Below are 24537 nucleotides of genomic sequence, written 5' to 3'. Positions count from 1 at the left end.
CCCCCCCTCCCACCCAATCCCTCCTGACTTGAGCAGGCACAATTCTTTTTATAACCACCAGAGGGCGGATTCGAGGTCACAATCGTAATCAAATCCGTGCACTTGTGCGTGTGTGTGTGTGTGTCGCGTTCTCTCCCTCGCCTCACATCCTGCGGGTCACGTGCAGAACTCCAACTTGGCAACTCGTCAAATTACCCCAAATAAACAAAAAAAAAGACCCCCCCAAAAAATTCTGACGGGAAAAAACGGTTGTGACATCAAGACGTCAATCACAACATAGACGTTGGGTGCAGACAACATAACTTCACACATCTGAGGTTCACGCAACATGAGGCCGTGCAGACCGCACAATATTGTTGAGTGGTGTAAATCACACAATTTGTAAAACCTGTGCGAATCAAACAACATTGTGCGGTGGTGCAGATTACGCAACAAAATGAGGTTTTTGGGGCTGTCTAGATTACACAACAAAGTGGGGTCTTTGCAGCTCAAACAACATTATGAATGGGAGTGCACATCACAAAAATAGTGGTGTGGGTTCAGATCACAATCCACAGAGGTGTTTTGGTTCACACAACATAAAACGGGCAAGTGCAGGTCACCCCAAAAAAAATTAACCAAAAAAAAAAATAGTGAGCGGGTGGTGATCACAACATATCCAGAGGTGGGGATGGGTACAAATCACACAAGATTGTGGGGCGGATATGTAACACAGCACAAGGCGTGCATGTGATATGACGTTTAAAAAGTGAAGCCCAGAAAATAAACTTAATTGTAACCTGGAAACTCCTGAAGGAACAGTTGAGGTGCACAGGATGCATGTACATATAATACACGTTTCTACATACAGCTATACACGCACTGTTTTTACACAGTGAGAAGGAACAAACGAGACCCCGACAAGGCAAAGGGGGGCGGGGGGGGGATGGACGGGAAGGTAAAGGGCGGGCAAACATGCAAAGGCCTTACACGAGGCAGCCCCCCCTCTCAGTGACGCCCGGTACCTACCACGCCCTTCTTCTGAATACGGACAAGACAGGACAGGACGTGCGCAGGAAACATTTTTTTAAACTCACGATAAAAATCCCTATTTTTCATTTTTTTCCCTTCTAAAAAGCGCTTTTTAAAAAGTAGCCGGTGGGAGTGGGAAAAAAAAAAAAAAAAAAAAAAAAAAACAGAAGGAAAAACCAAAAATAAAGAGAAAAGGCTCGTCACAGGACGCTAAAAACACAACACAAGCTGAAATCAGAGTTTTCCCAAAGAGTCAGGAGAGAAAACGGGCACACTCAACTAAAACACGTAAAAAGCCTAAAGTTCTACACTTTGGTGCTTCATGATATCAAGTTCGTCGTCACCCGCTCGGACTCGTCCGCACGCTTCCCCCCGATTTTCTCTTTTTCTCTCTTTGCGTGAACTCGCGGGTCACGAGCGCTTTTCGTGCCGCGACAAAAGCCAACATCTGCGCTCTTCCATTATCACACAGACAAGATAAATGCTTGCTGGGGTTTTGGTGGTTTTCTGGAACATCTAAGTCATAATTTACACAGTATATTCATAACTCATACTCATAAACTGTCACAAGTGTAAGTCGCATCCTCCCCCGCGACGCCTCATCCGGCCGCCGAGGGGAGGTGCGAGAGGGCAAAGACGCGCCCTCCGCGATCAGGCAGGCGCCAAGATGCATGCATCACATCCCACGTGGGGGGAGGGGGCGGCGGCGGCGGCGGCGGGCGGCAGGGGGGGCCGGGCGTTGTCTTGTGCTCGGCCGGCGCCCCCCGGCGGGGTCAAAGGAGAGACGGGGTTGGTTGGTGGTCGTGGACGGGGACGCCGTCTGGCCCGGCCGGGCTCCTGGCGCTAGCCGATCCACGCGGGGGGGACGGGCCCCCGAAATACACTCGCCGGAAAAAAACTGCCCCCCAAAACACCTCCACCAGCAGTGTGGAGGCTCAGGACCACTGAGAGAAGAAACACCACAAGGATGTCAAGTCACTTTGGGGTCTTCCAAATGAAAAACAGTGCTGGCCAAAAGTATTTGCACCCCTGCAATTCTGTTAGATAATGCTCAATTTCTCCCAGAAAACGATTGCAATTACAAATGCTTTGGTATTAATATCTTCATTTATTTTGCTTGCAATGAAAAAACACAAAAGAGAACGGAGAAAAAAAAAACATGACATCATTATCATTTCACACAAAACTCCAAAAATGGGCCAGACAAAAGTATTGGCATCCTTTGAAAAATAATGTGATGCTTCTCTAATTTGTTTAATTAACAGCACCGGTGACTTACCTGTGGCAAATAACAGGTGGTGGCAATAACTAAATCACACTTGCAGCTAGTTAAAATGGATTAAAGTTGACCCAACCTCTGTTCTGTGTCCTTGTGTGGACAACATTGAGCATGGAGAAAAGAAAGAAGAGGACTTGAGAAGCAAAATTGTGAGGAAGCATGGGCAATCTCAAGGATACATCTCCAAAGACTTGAATGTTTCTGTGTCTACCGTGCGCAATGTCATCAATAGGTGTAAAGCCCATGGCACTGTGGCTAACCTCCCTAGATGTGGACGGAAAAGAAAAACTGACGTGAGATTTCAACTATTTTGATTGTGCGGATGGTGGATAAAGAACCTCGACTAACATCCAAACATGCTCAAGCTGTCCTTCCTGCAGTCTGAGGGTACAACAGTGTCAACCCGTACTATCCGTCAGCGACTGAATGAAAAGGGACTCTATGGTAGGATACCCATGAAGACCCCACTTCTTACCCAGAGACATAAAAAAGCCAGGTGGGAGTTTGCCAAAACTTACCGGAGAAAGCCAAAAACGTTTTGGAAGAATGTTCTCTGGTCAGAAGAGACAAAAGTAGAGCTTTTGGGAAAAGGCATCAACATAAGAGTTTAACAGGGAAAAAAACGAGGCCTTCAAAGAAAAGAACACTGTCCCCACAGTCAAACATGGTGAGGTTCCCTGATGTTTTGGGGTTGCTTTGCTTCCTCTGGCACTGGACTGCTTGACTGTGTGCATGGTATTATAAAGTCTGAGGGCTACCAACAATTTTTGCAGCATACTGTAGGGCCCAGTGTGAGAAAGCTGGTTTTCCCTCAGAGTTCATGGATCTTCCAGCAGGACAATGACCCATAACACACTTCAAAAAGCACTAGAAAATGGTTTGAGAGAAAGCAATGGAGACTTCTAAGGTAGCCAGCAATGAGTCCAGACCTGAATCCCATAGAACACCTGTGGAGAGATCTGAAAATGGCAGTTTGGAGAAGGCACCCTTCAAATCTCAGAGACCTGGAGCAGTTGGCCAAAGAAGAATGGTCTAAAATTCCAGCAGAGCATTGTAAGAAACTCATTGGTGGATACCGGAAGCGGTTGTTCTGAGTTATTTTGTCTAAAGGTTGTTCTATCAAGTAACTGAAGGTGCAAATACTTTTGTCCACCCTGAATTTTGTGCAAAATGATAATGATTATCTTTTTTTTTTTCATTGTCTTTCGTGTTTTTTCATTGCAAGATAAATTAAGATATTACTACCAAAGCATTTTTAATTGCAATCATTTTCTGAGAGAAATTGAGCATTATCTGACAGAATTACAGGGGTGCCAATACTTTGGGCTAGCAGTGTATCCACTGAGTGTTAGTGTTTAAAATAGGGGTGTCAAACACATCCACCATTCTGTCTGCAAATTGTGTCTGCCATGATTCACTGACTAATGAATTATGAATCGAAAACTAATCAGTCAAATAATCAGTCAATACTCTCCATTATCAGATGGCTATGAAAGTTTCTATTAGCATACTTAAGTACTATGAGCGAGTCTTTCACATAAGTCATTTATAGTTTTATACTACCTCTGTGAAATTGCCCCCCCCCATCAGACGCAAATTTATATAAAAATGATGTCAATCGCTTGTGCTACGTTTGTGCTATAAAAAGTTTCCTTTGTGCTGCTATTGTTTTTGAGATATTTACAATTACTTTAAAGGCCAATCTGAGGTCAACCAGACTCTCATTTTGAATAAAAATGGCTAAAAATGGTGTCAATTGTTTATGCTTCGTTTGTCCTGTAAAAATTTCTTCTATCTTTTTTAAATACAGCAGTACCTCTACATACGAAGTTAATTCTTTCCAGGACCTTGTTTGTAAGTTGAAATGGTCGTATGTCGAGCAGGATTTACCCATAAAAAACATTATAATTCCATTTATTCGTTCCACAGCCTGAAAACCTACACTAATCCTTGATAAATGCTGTTGGTACTATTGCAAATAGAATTTACACAGAGCAAAACAAATAACTTATGAATAAAAATCGGAATAATAATGTAAAAATAGTAGTAATAATAATAAAACCTGTAATAATGTAACGAATCGGGTTCTAATGTGGCGGATGTACTTTGCGTGTACCTGAATGCACCGCGTCGCTGACTTGACAGAATGAGAGAGGACTTTTTACCTTTACTTTTCATGTTTAGCTGCGGCGGACAGTAGGCATGTTGTGTTGCAGAACTTCTGAAATAAATGATTAAAAACCTGATGAAACAGGCGATTTTTGGGCATGTTACCACAATAAGGATGAGGACCGTCGAAATCGTAGACATTCTACGGCCGTATTGTCAAGCCAGTTCATGGACGCGCACACCACGCTCATATTTTTCTATCATTTTCGCCTTCATTTCAATAGTAAACCTCAACTTTTTCGTTTTTTTTTCACCACCTTCACAAACATTCTTGAAACCTATCTTGATTTCTCTCACAAGAAAATCCGCTGTGCATACTTCTTGCGGGAAAACAAACTGCAGTGCTGTCATAGATCGTCGTATTTCGAGCATGTCGTCGGATGTAGAAACAAATGGCGAGTCAAATTTTACGTCTGACGTCGAAAAGATCATCTGTCGAAGTGATTGAATGTCGAGGTATCACTGTATTAAGATATTAATTTCGAGTGATGACGCAGCATTTATTGAAAAATGGATCCAAATGGTGCCATTTGTTTATGCTACGTTTGTGCTGTAAAAAAAAAAAAAAAAAAAAACATTTGTGCCGATATTTAATTTCGAATGATGACGTCACTCGCAGCTTTTCCGTATCCAACTTTAAACAACAGAGGGATGTCCCAACAACTAGCACAAATGTGGCACAAACAAACGACATTACTTCGGGTCCATTTTGCAGTAAATGGGGCGGCTTAAGATATTAATATCGAGTGATGACGTGACTCGCAGCCCCCATTTACTGCAAAATGGACCCGATCGTTTGTGCTACGTTTGCCCTAGTAGTTGGAACACCCTTCTATTACTTAAAGAGTTGGTACGCTCCATCAGCCGTGACGGATTGATGTCATCACTCAAAATTAATATCTCAATATCTATTAAATGCTAGCACCATAAACTAAAATTTTGACAAGACAAACATGCACAAACGAATGGCACTATTGTGGTTCTCTAACGTGAAAGATGGGGGCCTGCGTGATGTCATGACTCGAAATTATTATCTCAATTTTCAAAAGCGAAAGCACAAACAAAACTTTATATAAATTTGCGTCTGATAGGTGGCCAACTTCACAGAGGTATTCATACTCGGTGTTGTCGGTCTTTAAAACCAGGATTAGTTTTATTCAGGGTTTCTACTCAGGGTTTTAAACATGACTACGAGTTATAGACAAGTTTCCGAGGGACTTCCGCTTTACCTCCGTATGTCTGCTAGCAACTTCTGTTTTAGAATTTCTCCATCCAAAACAAATATGGATGGAAATACCGCATCAATCTGTCCATCACGACAGGGAAGGACAACATGTTCATGAAGGCAGATGTGGAACCAAGCTCGTGCCACCACAAAGACCGGGTGCTTTTGTAGCCATGTTCCCGTTGTGTTATGGATGGTACGTTCTTCCTATCCCTGCATTTTCATGTGACCGGTGCTCAAAAAATACTAAAGCTAAAATCTTGCGCATGAAACGACTTGTTGCCTTTGATATTATTATTATGATGATTGTAATTATGAGGGTCTTTAATAGTATTTACTACAACTACCTAGAGGCGGCCGAGAGGCTAGGACAGACGGTGGCTTGCCTCGCTGCGGACAGTCAGCTCGATCCCGAGATCCAACTACAAGCTTTTTAACTGCAGCAACTTTAAGATATGCTATTGGAGCTGGAATTACCGAGGACAGCGGGAGAAAGTCCGTCTGTAGGCCGCCAAGGGTCTGCGGAATGTCGGGTAAAAGTTTGACCAGGCTCTCAAGCTGCTCCGGAGCTCTGCTGTCTGATATCACATTCTCGTATGCTATTTTTTCTAATAAGTTTATAAATTGTGATTTATTGACCTGTTTTGCACATGCACCAACCGTTAAAACCAATAAATATAATTATGTTATCCAAATGTTTTATTGCGATAAATATCTGTAATAAAAAAGGACATATTATTTTTGTTTATATGTACATACCTTGTAGTATTTCCCTGTAACAACAAAATCCGTGTCAGCCCTTCTGCATTCAGCAAATGTATTATAATTTGTAATTTCAACCTGATTTTGGTCGCTCAAGTGGCCGACTTATCATTCTATACCTCACGTCAACACAGGCTGACAGGTTGTTATAATTTTGTTCACAAATGATCAACGAAGTGATAAGAACAATCATCTACGTCTCATCTACGTCGTGCTGAATCCACTTTTGGAGATTCCGTGGGTTCCTCTGGCTTGATTTTGCAGTTTTAATTTGTCCACACACTGCTTACTTTAACCACAATTCATGTCATTCTTTCAAAACCGACGGTTCGGAGCAGACATTTTCCAAGATGTATTTCGCTCAGGAAACTTGTCTATAAGAAGGGTTTCTAGCCAAGGTTAGGCTTTGAAAGACGAGTTAATCTTTCAAACGAGGCTTAGAGTTTCAGAGTTTGTTGTCATTTTTGGGGACAACACATGTTTTGACATGAAACGTGTGGTGTATTGTTGGGTTCCACTTGATGTACCTGATCACTGTAGTGGCGCGGCGGGCGCTCCCGAGCAGTGGAAGTGAACGTTGAGCCACTTGCCGTCGCGGCGGTGCCAAACGCGGGTTTCCTCCGATTGGCTGGAGCGCGGGCGGCCGCCGGAGTCTACGAACTGCGTGAGGCGAATGTACGCGATGCATGCCGCGTCCTCGCCGATCAGGTGCACGTGCGGGTTGAGCAGGGTTGTGTGCACCGGCTTGTTGTTCTTGCTCAGCACTGCGTGAGCCGGGACAGAAGGGATCGAATACACGGCGGGGTGGTTAGTGTCGCTCCCGAGAGAAGCGCAGCGCCAATAAACAAGGACGGACCTCCGACAAGGGTGAACAAAGTAGGGTTACAACTAGTCGGGGATTAGGTTTTCAAAGTAGGGTTAAATGCAGGATTAGGGGTTCAAAGTAGGCTTTCAAGACGTTGTTAGAGTTTCAAAGTAAGGTTCAAGTCTGGGTTAGTGTTTCTAATTAGGTTTTTTTAGTTCGTGTTTGAGCTCAAAGCTTGAACGAGTGTTTCCAGCCTGGGCTACTGTATTTAAATTAGGGTTTCAAACCAAGGTTACGTTGGGAAACAAGGAACTAAAAACAGAATTTCAAATGGGTTTGAAGTTTGCGTTAGCTTGTCAAACAAGGGATGAGGGATAGACAATCAGAATCTCAAATCGGTATAAACACTTTAAAAGAAGGGTCTTAAAAGCTATAAGTAGCAGTGGTGTTTTCGCCAACAATGACAAGACGATTAACAGACGAAAATGTGACATTGTTTCTGTCATATGTTCACAATGCGCAACATTTTCATATTGCACGTCAGCTTGCATCGTGGCAGTGTTTGGGTTGCGTCGCTCATGTGATATGTGCTGTGCCTCTTCCTTCTCACCGGAGTTTAGTACGAGTCCCAAACTAGGCTGCGCTCCATCTTGCTTGTTTGGAAACACGATAAGATTTGTTTTCTTATCTTGGCAAGAGAAAAATATGCAATGTTGCTTTAGCCTTTAAATGTCTGTGCTGAGTGATCATCAGATCCTAAATGTAATTCTAGAATTAGCGTAGGATTCGCTTTCACATTAGAATGGCAAGCGTCCTCTTAAAACACTGGCCAGTCTAAACAGAGCCACTTGGCTTTTCTGGTCAGTAAGAGGATGTTAAACGGACAACTTTTTACATACAGTTCATGTCTACGAGGTAGGTTTAATTGAAAGGCTACTGCTTTTCCTGCTGAGTGTGTAATATCATCAAAACGTTTGCGTTGTCGTTGTAGATGCTACAATATGTGCTCGTCTGTCTATGTTCATTTGAAATAGTTGGAAACCTTGATTTTCGGACGACAAGTTTGAATTTTAATTTTACAGACGAAAACATTTGGAGAAACTGTTGTAGATATATAGTTCCATTTATTCACTTGAACCAAAGACTTCATAATATCTTGATGGGACATGGGGTGCAGGGCCGGTTAATAGGGGGCCTATCTCAGTCAAAGCAGACTGAGTGGAAACAAAGAGAGCTTTTTACGTTGAAAATTCTTGTGAATAAATGCTTAAATCCCTGAATTCTTTATAGATATGGACGTAAAAGTCTTGATTCTTTGTTAAAAAACAAACAAGCAAAAAAAAAAACGGGCAGTTAGCATTTATTTTACGTAAATGTCGAATGTGCTGCTCGTCTTGAAGCCACTGTATCGCCGCCTTATCACCACAAAGAGCTTTTTACGTTGAAAATTCTTGTGAATTAATGCGTAAATCCCAGAATTGTTTAGGATATGGATGTAAAACAGCCTTGATTCTTTGTTAAAAGAGCAAATAACGGTCCAGTTAGCATTTATTTTACGTAAATATGTTGAATGTGCTGCTGGTCTTAAAGCCACTGTGGCGCCGCCTTATCACCATAAAGAGCTTTTTTAAAAATCCTTGTGAATAAATGCTTAAAACCCTAAATTCTTCATAGATATGAACGTAAAACAGTCTCGATTCTTGGTTAAAAGCAAAAAAACCGGGCAGTTAGTATTTATTTTACGTAAATATTGCGAATTATGACGCCAATGCCATAGCGGTTAATTTCTCCCATTGAATTTTTTCGCAACGTTTCAAAATGCATGCATGAAACGAAAAATATAATAATTACCTTGAATTCTCAAACAAATCTCTCCTGAGACAATCCTTCCTGTTTGTATGTGGTACATCTTTTGTACTTGTTCAACCTAAATCCAGCGTTTGATAGCTGCAGGTGTTGAATAACTGCAATCGACTTCGAATATTGAAGCGCAGTGTGGGACGGCCCCCTACTTGAAGGTGTGGCGCAGTGTCTGGGGAATGCACCCCGTCAATATAATTATGAAGTCTATGATTGAACATATATCTGTTCATCTCACATTGTTGCATATAATTATTCTTTGTCCTCGTGACTATGTTTATCTACAGTACTGGTTGCGTACAAAGACTTTTTCCTTCCATTGTTTTGTCTAGGTATGGGCCGGCACTATGGTGCCGCCTGGGTTTTTCTACTGTTACGGCAAATATATACTGTATGATTTTGAAGGTCGAGGCACTTCTGCTCGAGACATCTTAGTGGAATGTCCTGGCTAGCCAGCATTTTTCTCAAGTTTCCATAATAAATCTATATATCTTCGGTAATTATTGTTCTCTTTTAGTTCCTGAATTGTGTGTCGTCATCTCCTGTTCATTAAGAGACTAAAACAACCTGTAAAAAGGGGAGGGGGGAAACGACCCCCCCCTTCAAAGTCGACTAAAACTAAACGAAATTTGTAAAAGATTTCGTCCGACTAAAACAAAAACATTTTGAAAAGACTAAAATATGACCAAGATTAATAAGTATATTTGTCCAAAAGATAAAAAAATAAAAGGGCTGCCAAAAACAACACTGAAGAGTAGGATGAAAAACTAGTGTTTTTGGGTTAGGGTTTCTGAATAGGGTTTTTATTTTAGATTAGCATTCCAGAACGGTGTGGTTTCAAAGAAGGGTTTGAAAGATACTGGTATAAGCATTAAAATGAGTGTAACCATTTCAAATTAGGCTTTCTAAGGCATATAGTGTTAAAGTGTTTGAATCTAGGGTTTGGATTTTAAGTCTCAAATCAATGCCTCTAGCCATGGTTCCAGTTTTAAATTGTGCTGTTTGCACTTACAGTTTTCAAAGTAGAACTTGTGAAAGTCCATGCCCTCAACCAGGTTGCCCAAAGCCTCAGGTTCGAAGGAAGTGAGCCCAGGATCGCAAATCCTCCTGCACGGAAACGACGACCGTCATGAGAATGGAGAGCGGCGAAGTAAAGCATCAAAATGCGTAGTCAGTCACTCACGTGTAGGCTTCAAAGTCGCCGTTGTTAATGGCTTCAATGAGCTGCTCGGTGATCTTGATGATCTCCTGTTTGCGGGCTGAGGATGTGGCACACAGAAGAGGTTACAAATGCCAACAAGCGATAACAAATGCTATCAAGGTCCAACTCTTTGCTCCTTGTTACAAATAACAAGTGAGCGAGTCAAGCATCAACAAGCGACACCTCTGAACACTCTTTGTAATATCCATCTGGTGATCGTCAGCAGGCCTCCAACAGCCAGAGAGCAACATTGACAGGGGCACTGGAGTGAGTATGGACACAACTATTTGAACATTCCTCTTTGGCCATGTTCACACCACAGCTGCAAGTGACCCAAATTGGATATTTCTGCCTCTCACTGGCTCCAGTGAGATTCTGTAATGACGCTCTGAATAGGCCATGTCACATGGAATCTGATATTTACAAATCCGATTTAGGCCACTTTCATATGTGGTTAAATTTACTGTAGTCTGAACAGTGTACGTAGGGAGTCCTCCGAGGTGAGGTTCATGCTGTAGGTCTTAATATACCATTCCGATGTTTTGGCATGCCCGTTCAGACTTTGTCCATTGAGCCCGATCAAGTATTACGCATGCACACTAATTCGCAGTCCGACACGTACTGAGGAAACTGATCAACATGCACAGAAGCATCAAAACAATTGATTACTTATGGTGGCTCTACGTCGCTCTAGTGCTATCATGTATTGATTTCCAAAAAGTGGACACAAAGACATAAATAATGCCCATTAAGTCTGATATTCAAAGTTTATATGGATCTCGCCTATTTAAGCAATATTGAAATATTGCTTATTTGGCACACAGAAAGAAAACAGAGCATTCTCAGGCTCATCCTTTTATTATTTCATTTTTTATTGTTTGTTTTTTTATGACTGTGGCCAAGCCCACCTACTGTTTGAAAACTGAGTAGAAGCTAAGCGCTAATGCTAATTTACAGCTCCATCGCTGCAGTTCTCCGTGCCTCTCACTCTTTGCGGACGTGATTGCTGCATGAATTCCGATTTGGTAGACTTGACAGTTCAGATCGCAGCCACGTTCTTGAAAAATGTGGCCCAGATTGGATTTTAACCACATACAAAAGTGACCTAGATCGAATAGGAATGGTCCACTTTTATGCGACCTGTCCCATTCAGACAGTCAAGTTAATGCCTCACTCGAGTCAGAAAAACAATATCGGATTTGTGCATTAAGACCTGCGGGTATGAGCCTAGCCTAAGTGTGTCACTTCAGAGCTTTTATGTACAGAAAATGAAAATGTCGGTCTGAACAGCCGTACAAAAGACAAAAAAAAAAATCTGATTTATGCATAGGGTCTGTGTATGTAGCAATAATTAGACGTTGGACAGGAAAAATCCCCGGTTCCACAAAAACACTAAATGTATTGTTTCGAACAATTGCATGCTTAAAACTTCATGGGGCCAGTTTTAGGAAGGTTACTGAGGTTCTTGAAATAAGTCTTCCAGTCATGTATTCAGGCAATTTAGAGGTGTGAATTTGGGTTTGGATCCAGGTTTTAAATGAGATATTTCAAGACAGTATTACTGGTAGATGATCAAACAAGGGTTAGGCCTTGAAAGCACGGTTTCAAGCAAGTGTGAGGATTGCAAAGCATAGTTTTAAAGTAGGCTCCTACCCGTACGTTAGTTTCAAGCCTGGGTTAGGTTTTAACAGTAGAATTTTCGATCCAGCTTGAATGTTTATATGAAGGTTTCCTAGTACAGTTTTGCTTGAACTGTTCATGATGCTATTGTTAACCAGTCATTTCAAAGCAGAAAGTCGCGAGCGACACTGTAGCCAGCAGGAAGTGGATTAATAATGGCAGGTAAGCAGGTGGTTATTTAGTGTCTGATGTGCTCTTACTCTGCTTAACGTTGCATTTAGCAGCGGCAGAGTTGTTGCCCCCTACAGGAGCAGCGGTGTTGGCGGCGGCGGGCGGACAGGACTGATCACAGTCGCCATTACCCGAGCTGTTCCAAGCCATGCGCTTTACATCATGCGGTGGTACTGAAACATACAACGGATGGTCAACACACACACATGCAAGAGGATGAACACTGATGAAAAATTATGAAAACAATCGTTATGAAAATCTCATGCAGTTAAAGCAAACCAGGATTTGTTAGAAACAAGCAGGCATGAAGGAAAGTCAGTATTTCTTTCCATTTTCAATTGGTAATCGAAAATCAAAATGAGGAAAAAGTGGCTGATTCATTTTTTTTTTGTTTTGAAAAATTGAATTGAAAGTCAAGACATGATTAAAACCCCAATAACAGTCACTTTATTTTAATTTTCAATTGTCAATTGAAAGAACAATGTTGCACAGATTTAGGATGGCAAGATGGAGGCTGGTAGTGAGATGAGAGTAGCTCTGATTATGATGCTGGGCAAATCATGTAACTGCTGGCCCCACGCACTCCGCTCTTAATGCTTGTGACAACAAAACGGCGTCCTCTAAGGAGAGAGGACAGAAGGTAGAGCTGCCCGCGGGCAAATGGGAACCTTGTTGGGGGAGGGCTATTTTTTGGTGCAGGTGTTTCTGAGAAAAGGGGGAAAGATGAACATGGAGCTCTCAGAGTGCAAAAGACTGAGTCACACTCGCACGACAACAATACGTAAAACAATTTAGTCAATCGGAAAAACATTTCTGGAAAACAATCATTACAAATTGAGGGAGAATTTGATTCAACGTTGTAGGCACTGCATTTCCTTTCACTCAAGTACACTATGTAGTTTATAAATAATGCAGACTACTAATTAATTTCTATTCAACTCTAAATTGTGAATTTAAGAGTCAATGGATGTTTGCCGATAAGTGCCCTGATTAAATGGCAATCAGTCCTGGGTGTACCAAGCCTCTTGCCCAAAGTCAGCTAAGAGAGGCTCCAGCTCCATTAAACATACTGTAGCTAAAGGATGGCAGTTAAGACAGACATGAAGCATGCCTAACAACAAGTTAACAACTAGACAAACCTACAATGTAGCTATCTGAAAAAGTATTATATCAAATAATTATTTTTAAACATAAAAACAACAGAATCAGAGAGGGAGAACGTGAAAAGGGTGTGAGAAGGTTTCTGGAGCACGTGAGTGCAAGGGCAGCAAGGATGTTGTCCAGCTGGAGCTGTCACATTAGGAACAAGAGGGGGAAAATGCAGTGATCCCACAAAACACAACACGCACTCAAAACTCACACGCACACTTCAGGGTTCCCACAGTGGCCTTGGTGGCTCTTCCATTGCATTAATTGCTTTGTGTTATGAGTGTATGCCACAGCTGAGTGTACTCAGTAGTCTAGAGGGCCTCAACACAAGTTAGGGTCTTAACATTCAGTATTATTTTTTTTTTTAAATATGATTTTGAAGCAGCTAACAGTTGGTCAAAATGACATTTGATGGCACGATTTGGGAACACGCTGACACTGTCGCAGTGGATCGGGCCTCAGTTGGAAGATCCAATTACTTATACTCAATGCAAAGAACAAGCAGCATCACACATGCAAGGGGAAGTAGTATGAGCTATTAAAGTCAAACTGTACATTTTGGCTTAATCAAATTCAAACAATTAAGTCAGCATGCCAACTAAATTAGGTAAGCGTTTTGAAATTAGTCCTTGTTATCCAAATCATGGATTGTCAGTAGGCATGTGCCGGTTACTGGTTTCAAGGAATACCGTGGTATGAAAACGTCTAGGTTTCAAAACTACTAAAATTTTCCATCATACCGTAGTTACGGTATTAGCTACTTTTGAGGTCCCAAAACTGTAGCGAGAAATCCGTGGCTTGGAACGCCAGTGCTGTCAGTGAGACACCTCAGCTTTTTCCCCCGCTCAAAAATAGACAAAGTCGCTAGTATGGGAGTACTTCGGCTACCAAAAAGAAACAGACGGCCGCGGCTCAGAGGAGGAAAGACAGCTGACGTGACGGTAACACCTCCAACATGATTTCAAATTTACGTGATCATCATCATCCGTCATTTTACACAAAATTTAAGGGAAATAAACACTGTCATTTACATTTCCCACCAGCTACAAGAATTCACTCAAGCTGGTTTAATGTGTCTAGCAATGGTAAAACAAATACTATAACGTAAGCTTGTTAACGAGGCAGATAATGTGGCTAGTTACCATGCCAAGACAGCTAACTAGTTTCCTCTCTACCATTAGCCTACTTTTGTAAAGTCTTCCGCCATTGTAAATATCTGCCAATTTACAAATTTGTGGGGGAAAAAAAAAAAATCCTGTTCAATTGAAAACAGTATTTTTTGTTTATTTTTAACCCATACATCTTAAAATAACACATTTTAGAGCTATAATTGTAAAACCATGATACCTCAAAACCACGGTATGTTTGCTTAAGGTTATCATACTGTCAAAATCTAATACTGGCACATGCCTAACTGTCAGACTACTCAGGTTTTCTTAAACAATTTTATTCATGTTGTACAAAGTTTCAGAACGCATGATGATGTTGAAATCATGAAAGGTGCTCATTTTTCAAGGTTTTTAATGGCACCTCAATCTTATATTAGCAGATAACGCTAAAAAATTGTGTGAAATTAGGGCTGCAGCTATCGATTATTTAAGTAATCAATAAATCAATCAATTACTTCGAATAATCGAGTAATCGGATTAGGAACATTAAATACGTAGCAGAATACATTTTTGGAAATGTGAAACAAAAGCTTGCTAAGACTGCACTTTCAAAAGAGCATTAAATGCAAATACAAAATAAGATTCCAGAGTTGTTGTTTTTTTTCCCCAAAAAGAATTGCACTTGCATTACACAAGAGCAATAAATGCATTTTAAAATAAAAATACCTGAGCTTAGTCTCAAACAGTATTAAAAAAATAAACGAGGATCAAAGTACAACAAAGGGACAATTTGCTAACTTGCAAAGCAAAAGTCCGCTCGCTTAAATGCTATGAACTGCTAACGTTTTTTTTTCCCACAATGCTCTTAACAAATCGTTGAAACATACATATTCCCACAAAAAGCTGCAAAATATACCTGTAGTCTAAATTACGAACACATCAATTATATTAGCTTAATCAAAAACGTACAACCTTATGTTGGTCTTAACAGGGAACAGCTAGATCCAGCCATGTTAAATGACATACAGTATGTCATTTACTGCTCACGCTAGAGCGCACTCTAATGCATAAAATTCAATGCAAACACTTTCAAAACAAACCATTACAACGCCACCAATTAAACGAATCCCCGAAGCAGCAAAATTTGATTCAAAACTTTTTTTCCTAATCAAATTACTCGAGTTAATCGATTCATCATTGCAGCACTATATCCAATAGAGGTTGGATTTCAATTGCGTGGTTCAAGTGACAATTCTGATTCCCCCCCCCCCCCTAAGATTACAGACAATTGGGCTATGAGTGATGGCAGAAGAATATGAAAAAAACATGTAATATGATATCTTGAAAGAAGAAAATGTTGACCAAATCTGAAATGGATCAGATATTAGTCAATGAGAGTGCAGTTTAAATGCACAGATCACATATATACACTGTAGATACACACTTTTAACTGCAATAATTTAACCAAAAAAAAAAAAGGTGTGAATACATGCCAAAGGTATTTGTCTATAGATGTTGCATACAAAAATGTTACATTTAGGATTGGACTTCGGCAATGGTATTGCCCTGTAGGTATTGAAGTGTGATTTGGGCATCCCTGCATGTGGACTATAAATGTGTTTTGTCAGTGAAGAGAGAGAAAATATTTGATGCCGGAACTAAACCAGAATTGGACACTACGACCTGCAGTACAAATTTCAATTTTACATTTTAAATAAATAAAAAAAGGCCAAATTAGGTTTGCGTTTTGGTTGATAATACAAGCACCTTGAAGTATTTCATCCCAAAATTCAAAGTCCTTTAAGTCTTGGCAGCCTAAGTATAAAATGTATGGCGCCAAAAGCAGTGGGAACCCTCAACACAACAGCTTGGCGGGTCAGAGTGAGGGTGTAACACATCACTGCTGGTGACCAGAGGAAGCTGAGGTGGGAGTTTGGGGGAGGAAGTGAGTGTTGGGAGATTTCGGGATTTGGATAAATTGTTAGCTTCACCGCAAAGCTTCCCGTTCAAACAAAACTTACTGGCAGGTGAGCTTTGAGGTGAGGGCAGAAGTGGGGGCATCTCCTCGGTGGCGCTGCACAGACTCAGCGCTGAACTGTCCGCTAGAATGCACACACACAGGTGCATACACGCAATTCACCCAGACGCACAACACGTACAAATAAACAGTCAAGAGCTCTTCTTCACACACCTGTCGTCTATAATAACCACGCCTTGTTGGATGGGAGAGGAAATAAAAAAGTCAAAAAAGGAAATAGGGTTACATTGCCTACCTTTCATTTCTTCCTCATCATTTGTGGCATTGCTCTCAGTTGACCCCTGCAACAACATAAAAGGTACAAGCATTACAGCAACTGGTCACAGGTGAGAGAAGCGGCTGTTTACTCCACATGCACGCACACATCTCACCTTGACGCCATCGGGAGGGTTGTGCACCACTGTGCTTTGGGATTCCTGCCACGCAAAAGCAAAACAGTCATTTGGGCCACTACTAACAACTAGACATGTGCCGATTACCGATTTCAAGGTATACCGTGGTATGAAAACTTCAAGGTTTCAAAACCGCAAAAATTGTCCGTCATACGGACATCGTTAAGTATTACCGATTTTTTTTATGTCCCAAAAATGCATGGAGAAATCCCTGGCTTAGAGCTGCGAGGCTCAACCCTCCCCCGCGGTTGTTGCTCAGTGTCAGTGAGTCAGCTGTGCGACACGATGGCTGGAGGAGGTGAAACTCCTGAACTTTTTCCCCCATCGAAGAAAATGAAATCGCTGGTATGGGAATACTTCGGCTCCAGAAAAGTTACAGACGGTCACGGCTTAGAGGAGGAGGGCCAACCGACGTGTAAAACATGTTTGCGGAAGGTGGCTGCCGAGGAGGCAATACCTCCAATATGATTTCACATTTATACAAAATTAAAGGTGAGTGAACACTGTCATGAACGTTTCCCACCAGCTAAGTGAGTTAACTCCCAACATGTTTAGTGTGTCTAGCGGTGGTAAAACATGTGTTTTTTTTCTCTCAACTGAGTTGCGATAGAGTGTGTGTATAACATGATACAAGTCATAGACACGTGCTTTTTATGGAAAATGTTCAATGGATTTTATTTTTATTTTTTTTAAAACCCAGATATCTCAAAGTAACACATTTTTTAACTGTAATTTCAATACCGTAATACCGTGAAACCGTGATATTTTGGCTTACGATTATCATACCGTCAGAATATCATACCGGCACATGCCTACTCACAACTCATGATACATTTCCACCAAGCTGCTCAGTCCAGTGAAGATGCACCAAATTTATCCGTCACACAACAATTTTTGGCAATAAAATGTAAAGATTAATACAGACTACTAATAGTAGGAGCCCAAATGTATGACAAAAGTTGCAATTCCGTACAAACTTTCATTTTACAGTTCTTGTTTTACACGCCCTAAATGAAACTAAATGAAGCTGTAAACTTATCTGCACTGAATACTTTAAAATACAAGTGACTTGACAATTTTTTGAGAATAGAGCTGCCGTTCAGACAATTTTTTGCTTGGAAGGAGGAACAAATAACAAATTAGCACTGTATGGTTTCCGACCGAGCTGAACAGTTTGGTCTAAATGTACCTCTTAAGTCAATAATTCACAGGTTAATCAGGACTCCACTAAACCTGAAGATTTCAGGCTTTTCCTACCAACCTCCCCACTCTGGTTGATGATCAGACCAGATTGGGCATTATGTAAGCAACAATTTGTGCTAGATATCCAAAAATCACAACATGCCACAACCACGAAGAAAAAGAACGGTCAGGTTTTGCAGGTTACTGAAAGGAGGAATGCAAGGTAAAGGATTGGTGAGGCGGAAGTTATGATAGGCAGTGTGTTTTTTATGTCTATACAACAAAATACAATACTGATTTGGCTAGCATTCTGTAGCAAAAATCAAGAGGAAGTTGAACCCAGGCTATAGTTGTGTGCTGACACGTCATTTAGGAGATCATGCCCATTTGACATCTAAAGGAGGTGAACATGTGCATCCTGACATTTAAATGTCGTCAGCATCCCCTAAATGAAGAAAAATGGATGGGTCATAAATGCTCTTCTTCCACACAAGTTGAAAATATACCAGCATACATCCCAAAATCTTAACAGAGAGGCTTCCCAGAGGAGTTGGAGCCACTGTTATCAATACCTTTGCTCAAACCGTGTACAGATACAAAAGTCTTAGGCCATCATTAGATTTGCTGAAGTAATATTTTTGTCACTCAAGGGAACTACAGGCCTATGCGGAATGTTGCCTGGCCAAGAGTAGCCTCAGGACTGACACGAATGCTAACCACCTCGCTTCCAAATTCCGGTTCCCCCATCCCACACCATCCCTCTTCCAATTGCCCATTGGTGGCGCTCCAGAGCAAACGCATAGGCCTAGTCGGAATGTTGCCCAGTGAAAGGTTGCCTCAAGTTGGACACACATGCTTACTAATTACCATATTTTCACGACCATAAGGCGCACCTAAATGTAAAAAAAATCCGCAAAATGCACAGTGCGCCTGCTTATGTGTGTGGTGAGCCTATTATGTGGACTGAGTACCAAAATTTATCTGTCTGACTGAGACAGACTTTTTGAAAAGGCAGATATGAGTGAGTGCCAATTGAGAACCTTAAAGGCTTCCGCTTTACCTGGTATAATTCAATAATCGGAATTTGGATATTTGTGAACCGTTCTCGAATCTTCCACGGCTGAATCGCGAATAATCTAAGAATCGGAAATTTCGCACGCCTCTAGTAAACACAGTCATGAATGTTTTCCACCAGCTAAGAGTTAACTCCAGCATGTTTAGTGTGTCTTGTGTTGGTAAAACGCGCGTTTTTTTCTCTCTGGCAACTGTGTGTTAAGACAGTGTGTGTACAATGTAAACATGATATGAGTCATACACACATGCTTTTTATGGAAAATAATTCAATTATTTTTGTTCTGATGGTAATGTTGAGCTGTGGGTTTAAGCTCACCCAAAGGACTGCATTTATTTGAATTTTATTTAGAATATTTTGTTATTTTTATTTTTTTAATTTTAACTTAACATACTTATCTTCCAATTTGCTCATGTTTTGAAAAAAATCCTGGTCAATGGAAAAAGTTTTTGTTTTAAATCTAGATTCTCATTTTAGAGCAGTAATTGCAATACCGTGATATTTTGGCTTAAGGTCACCATTTGTCAGAATATCATACCGGCACATCCCTAGTACCTTCCAATTCATATTTTCCCACACACTGTGCTAATTAGTGTGGAGGACTAGAAGAAAACGGCTAGTCTTCGGCATGGTACCCACTGAAGAGTGCCATGTTGGACATACCCTGACAGAGTCCCCTCTAACATCTGGTCCCCCCCACCCCCGCTCACTATATTTGCCGGTGCCTGCTCAAGATTAAAGTGACCTTCCCTTGCACTACACTTTCATTCATTACATACCTCGTTACACTTGACTGCTGTGAAAAAGCGCACTAAAAAAAGATAGCTAGTGGTGGCCTAAGACTTTTCTATATTTTGACTTCAGGAAACACACGTGGACCTCTGTAAGGGAGTCTATGAAGGGGTGCAACACCTGCTGAATGGCGGATGAACAAGGACAACAAGCAGTCACAACACAAGGACCATGGCGCTACAAACAGCTACCGGGGGAGTTAAGGGAGTGTAAAATGCAAGGACCAACACTGCGGCGGGCCTACTGTACCATCTGAGCGTTGGTCGCCATGTTGGTGTCTTTCAGGGCATTGATGGCACTCACTATACTGTTCTTACTGTTGTTGGTGGAAGGCTGGGGCAAGAATGCAAACACTCAGAGTGAACACACAGATTAGAATCATACGCCTTTTAGGAAATGGGGCTAATGTAAGTCAAGGTTCACAAGCTGTTGAGAGCTAACAGGGCAAATGAGAGGGTGAGTGCCACAGAATGGCCTTTAGATCATCCTTTTTACTGCCTCAATAACTCTCTATGCCTCTACCACTTAACTGCGCAGAGACCCCAGGGGCAGGAGGAGGAAGAAACTTAGGTAGGAGGAGGGAATGACGCTTAATACCAGACTGATTTCTTGGAAAAGAGAACAGTGAAAAGAACAAAAAAAAAAAACATCTTGAAAAGAGCAAGGACTGATACAGAGGGAATGGAACAAAAGAAATGCTGTCTCATGACATGAAACATTTGTCGAAAGAGTTCACTTTCAACGATTGGACTTGGAAAACAGGAGATCAAATTCTCAAATCAGTGATAAAATATACTTTTAAAGAGGGGTGAAAAAAACGATGTGACGATCTTACCTTAGCAGAGTCAGATTTCTTGTTGAGTAAACTTTTGCATGCTGCGAAGAGAAGGAGAAAAGGGGAGAAGAGGAGGATAGAAAGGGAGAGAAATGGGCAGAAAATTGAGTTTCACACTTGGAAATTAACTGAACGGTTGACTGACAGACCAAAAGTTCAAAGGCACCAAACATAGGAATGATGTCACCTAGATGAATCATAAAAAAGAAGTTGACCATGTTGGGTTTTTTTCCCCTCCCGGTTGTTCAGTTGGCTAACCTCTGCTAAACCCATTCCCATCATAATCTATTCATTACCACCTGGGGATACGAGAGGAAACCTGAGCGCAAAGTAAACTTCCTGAATCCATTTCCTGTCTGGAAGGAAGGACCCCAGCACAACTAAAAGGAGAGCCGTGAGCTGGCTTAATGCATAATCATTGATTTCTCTTAAAGGGCCCTGGTCGCTTTTCAATCGACAGTCTTATGACACACAAAAACAATTTTGCATTTCTTACCTTCCAGTGGGAAAAGTGGGGAGGAGGGAGGGGCTCAGACACAGAAGAACACAGAGTTGAAAGGTGGCAAAAAAAGAAGCTGAAAGTCATGCTTTTGTACTTTCAGCTGTCGATAAACAGGCTTTTATGGTTTAAAAAACAAAAACAAAAAACCTTCAACCCTTTCATGCAGCATCCACAGAAAAACATTCCTGATAACCAGCTTCAAGTATCCCGCGATTTCAGTCACTCGAAAGCCATACTCATACGCCCACTAAAGTCACCCCTTTCCTATCGCCACACAGATGAGTCAAGAGTTAAGATGGCGGTGACGAAAGGTGGAAGTGACTGATATAGAGAGCGGTGGAGACGCATTCTGAGAACGTTTGATAAAATACATGGAACCTCTAAATGTCTCATGTCCTGAAAGTAGTGCCCTTTCAGGAAGTTAGCTGGATGGCATTTGATATGACAACAGAAGCTATTAGTCTGTTTTATGAATGGCAACCAGTCGATACTCGATACACAGGTTATGTGTCATCTGCCATCTAGAAGAGCATTGTTTTGCCTGTCACTAAAAGGGTAAAATCCATAATTTGTGGTACTGTACATAATTTTCTGACCAATTGAGTGAAATCTTATCTGAAGATCCCTCACAGTACAATGTGCAATATTGGGAGTCACAGATCTTTATAAGTCAGGTTTGCTTCATCTTTTTTGTGATGTCACTACAGATGGCTACCAATTAGGCTTGTCACGATAAATTTTAGTAGGCGATATTTTGCCTCGTAAATTATTGCGGAAATGCGCTAATATTGTCAATTTTTTTTAACCAATGTAACGTAGAGGTGTGCCATCTTAGGCACCCCACGATTCGATTCGATTACGATTCAGGGCGCTACGATTCGATTATTGGAGGATCACGGTATTGACGATGATCACGATTATCGATGCATCATACATTACTAATTAATAAAGTAACCAAACAAATTTATGTCCATTATTAATGTAAAATATCTTAATGATTCAACAGGAATGATGGAAACATGTCAATACTACAAAAAGCTGCCCTTAAACTGCTTTTTTCTTCTTTTTTTTTTAACAAGCGCAAAAACATTAACCATTTTAAAATCACTACTTATTTCTGAACATGCCATCGCCCATACAACACACAGCTGTCCTTGAAATGCTCTTTTACACAAGAAGGTGCAAAAACATTTACACTGGTGGAATGAATTCCACATTTTCTGGAAACAAGGTGTCTTTAGAAATAAGACCATAACCAATATCCTTTGTTTTCACAGATTTCTGTACTATTTCGCATGTTTGTTGTAACACAGCTGTACTTAATCCTGGTTTTAAACATTCTGCATCTGGAATAGCTTTTGTACACCACCAAACAACGCACAACTTGACATGAAAATACGTGTTAGCAAGGGCGCTAATTGTCATAGTGCTTAAAGACGCACACGGGACTTAGCAACACACTCGGGATATTTTCTAATTAACACAACTTGAACCTACTGCTGGACAACTGAAAGACAAGGAGCAACGAACTATCTCTTTTGCCCTTTCGCTCTAAAAAATAACTTGTGCACAGAAGCGCGACCGCCAGGTCCCTGCCCGTCTCATACACAAACTTATTTTCAAGTCTTTTTGAAAAGGAGTAAATCTCACGTTTAGTAACCAGCTGCATCTATCTTAACGTTGTGTGTGCATGCGTGCATCCGTTAAATGTGTCCAGGCGTCAGACGTGTCTTGAATTTTGATCTGCCACTAGCGGCTGTCATAAAGTTATTAGGTAAAATCGTCGTTTTTTTTAACATTTATGAATCGTAATCGAATCGTCACGTGTCGAATCACGATACATCTAATAATCGATTTTTTTTGCAAACCCTTAGTAACCAGTGACAATACATCCAAATAAATCAATAAATTGTTATGCTTAAATAAAAAAGCATATTAAACATAAAAAAAAACAAAAACATAACGCGTCTTTGAAAGCTAAGTGCCGAATACGTAATAGGTGAGAAACCCAACGCCATTTTTGTTCTCTGCCAATTAGAGCACACCAAAAGTGTTGAACTGATCCAAAATGACTGTCATCATGTTAGCAAATTAGAAGCCAATTTATTAATTGCCATTCAAAATTTTCATAATGGGTGTCATTTTAAAGCTATTTAAAATGTTCACCACAGGAAGTATTTTCGATAAGCCACTAACCGTAAGCTTTACATGCAGAAACAAACAAACAAAAACAAAAAATTCAATGGTCTTCAATTTTCGTCATGGACGTGGTGTCAGTAAAAGATTTTCCTTTTTTTCCGCATTGTTTGCAAATGCTGTAAACTAGCGAGTTTTCATGTTTGTGTCACTTTTCAACCACAAGTTTGTGTTTTGGAGAAGACTGCCCATGTTTTATAGCAGGCTAAAGTGGTTAGTACATCGTCTTATTTCCATTAACCTATATTTAGCAATGCTAATGGCTTCAATGTTTAATATAAATGTGTTTCCTTATTTTGTAGGTCTGAACTTCAGTTCTACGATGTGTTGATGGCAAATAATCATCTGTGAAAGGAACTGGTGTCTCCTATGCAATTAACACACATGTATGCTGAGTGCACGCAGCACAAGCAAACACAGCCATAAATGTATGCACAAGGCGATAAATCACAGCCAGCAAACTTAAATCTTACCGACCTCATTTTTATGTACCTTGCGATAAATTGACTTATTGCATATCGCGAAAGGCTTACTACCTATTTTCGCAAAGTGGAAAAACGAGATGCACGTCTCATAATAATAATATTTTAAATAAATAAACTAATGGATGGGTCTGAGGAGACACCTCCCAGTCACGTAATAGATGTTAACTTCTTTTAAAACACTTTGGAGACAAAACATTATTCCTTGTGACAGAATATTGCTCGTACCTATTATAAAGATGTGAAGCTATAAAAGGGAAATTACATTTACATGATTTGTTTGATAAAATTTGGATTGTGTTCGAGTTTAGAGGTTCCACTGTACTTATAACATGTCATGCGAGGGGCAGCAAGGCAAAACATCCTGCATGAAACACAATACACACTTGTGGCATTCAGGCTAAATACTAAAAGGCAATAATACAGTACACACTTGTGGCATTAAGGCTAAATACTAAAGGCAACATGATGCTCAAGCTGTCACACCCTTGGCTACGGTTTTAAACAAGTGTTGCAAGGAAGCAGTTAACAGTATCAATGATATTGCAGTCATGATACCATCCGCGGGGAAGGAAATACAAGAGCTAAACAATGGAAGAGAGCTGATGTCATACTTTATATATGG

The 24537-nt window shown here is 40.8% G+C and overlaps 1 protein-coding gene across 13 annotated transcripts in view; it reads right to left on the bottom strand.

Moving 5' to 3' along the window:
- Positions 1–1151: 1151 nt before the first annotated feature.
- The window catches only part of LOC130909155 (calcium/calmodulin-dependent protein kinase type II subunit gamma), a 67537-nt gene continuing 44151 nt past the window's right edge, over positions 1152–24537 (bottom strand). For 2 of the 13 annotated variants that reach the window (XM_057825284.1, XM_057825285.1), the window contains 10 exons: positions 20733–20773; positions 20147–20230; positions 16831–16875; positions 16695–16740; positions 16443–16523; positions 12193–12336; positions 10295–10370; positions 10124–10218; positions 6974–7210; positions 1152–1955 (listed from right to left, as the gene is read on the bottom strand). In XM_057825284.1, the coding sequence (XP_057681267.1) occupies positions 6978–7210; positions 10124–10218; positions 10295–10370; positions 12193–12336; positions 16443–16523; positions 16695–16740; positions 16831–16875; positions 20147–20230; positions 20733–20773 (845 nt within the window). In that variant the 3' untranslated portion in view covers positions 1152–1955; positions 6974–6977. The remainder of the gene's footprint in view (positions 1956–6973; positions 7211–10123; positions 10219–10294; positions 10371–12192; positions 12337–16442; positions 16524–16694; positions 16741–16830; positions 16876–20146; positions 20231–20732; positions 20774–24537) is intronic. The other 11 variants (XM_057825288.1, XM_057825290.1, XM_057825289.1 and 8 more) reach the window with 6 other exon arrangements.

Source organism: Corythoichthys intestinalis, chromosome 21 (assembly GCF_030265065.1).
Source record: "Corythoichthys intestinalis isolate RoL2023-P3 chromosome 21, ASM3026506v1, whole genome shotgun sequence".
In the NCBI taxonomy this organism is placed as follows: Eukaryota; Metazoa; Chordata; class Actinopteri; order Syngnathiformes; family Syngnathidae; genus Corythoichthys; species Corythoichthys intestinalis.
The sequence above is the reverse complement of the archived record's forward strand: the minus strand, read 5'-3'. Positions and strand labels throughout refer to the sequence as shown.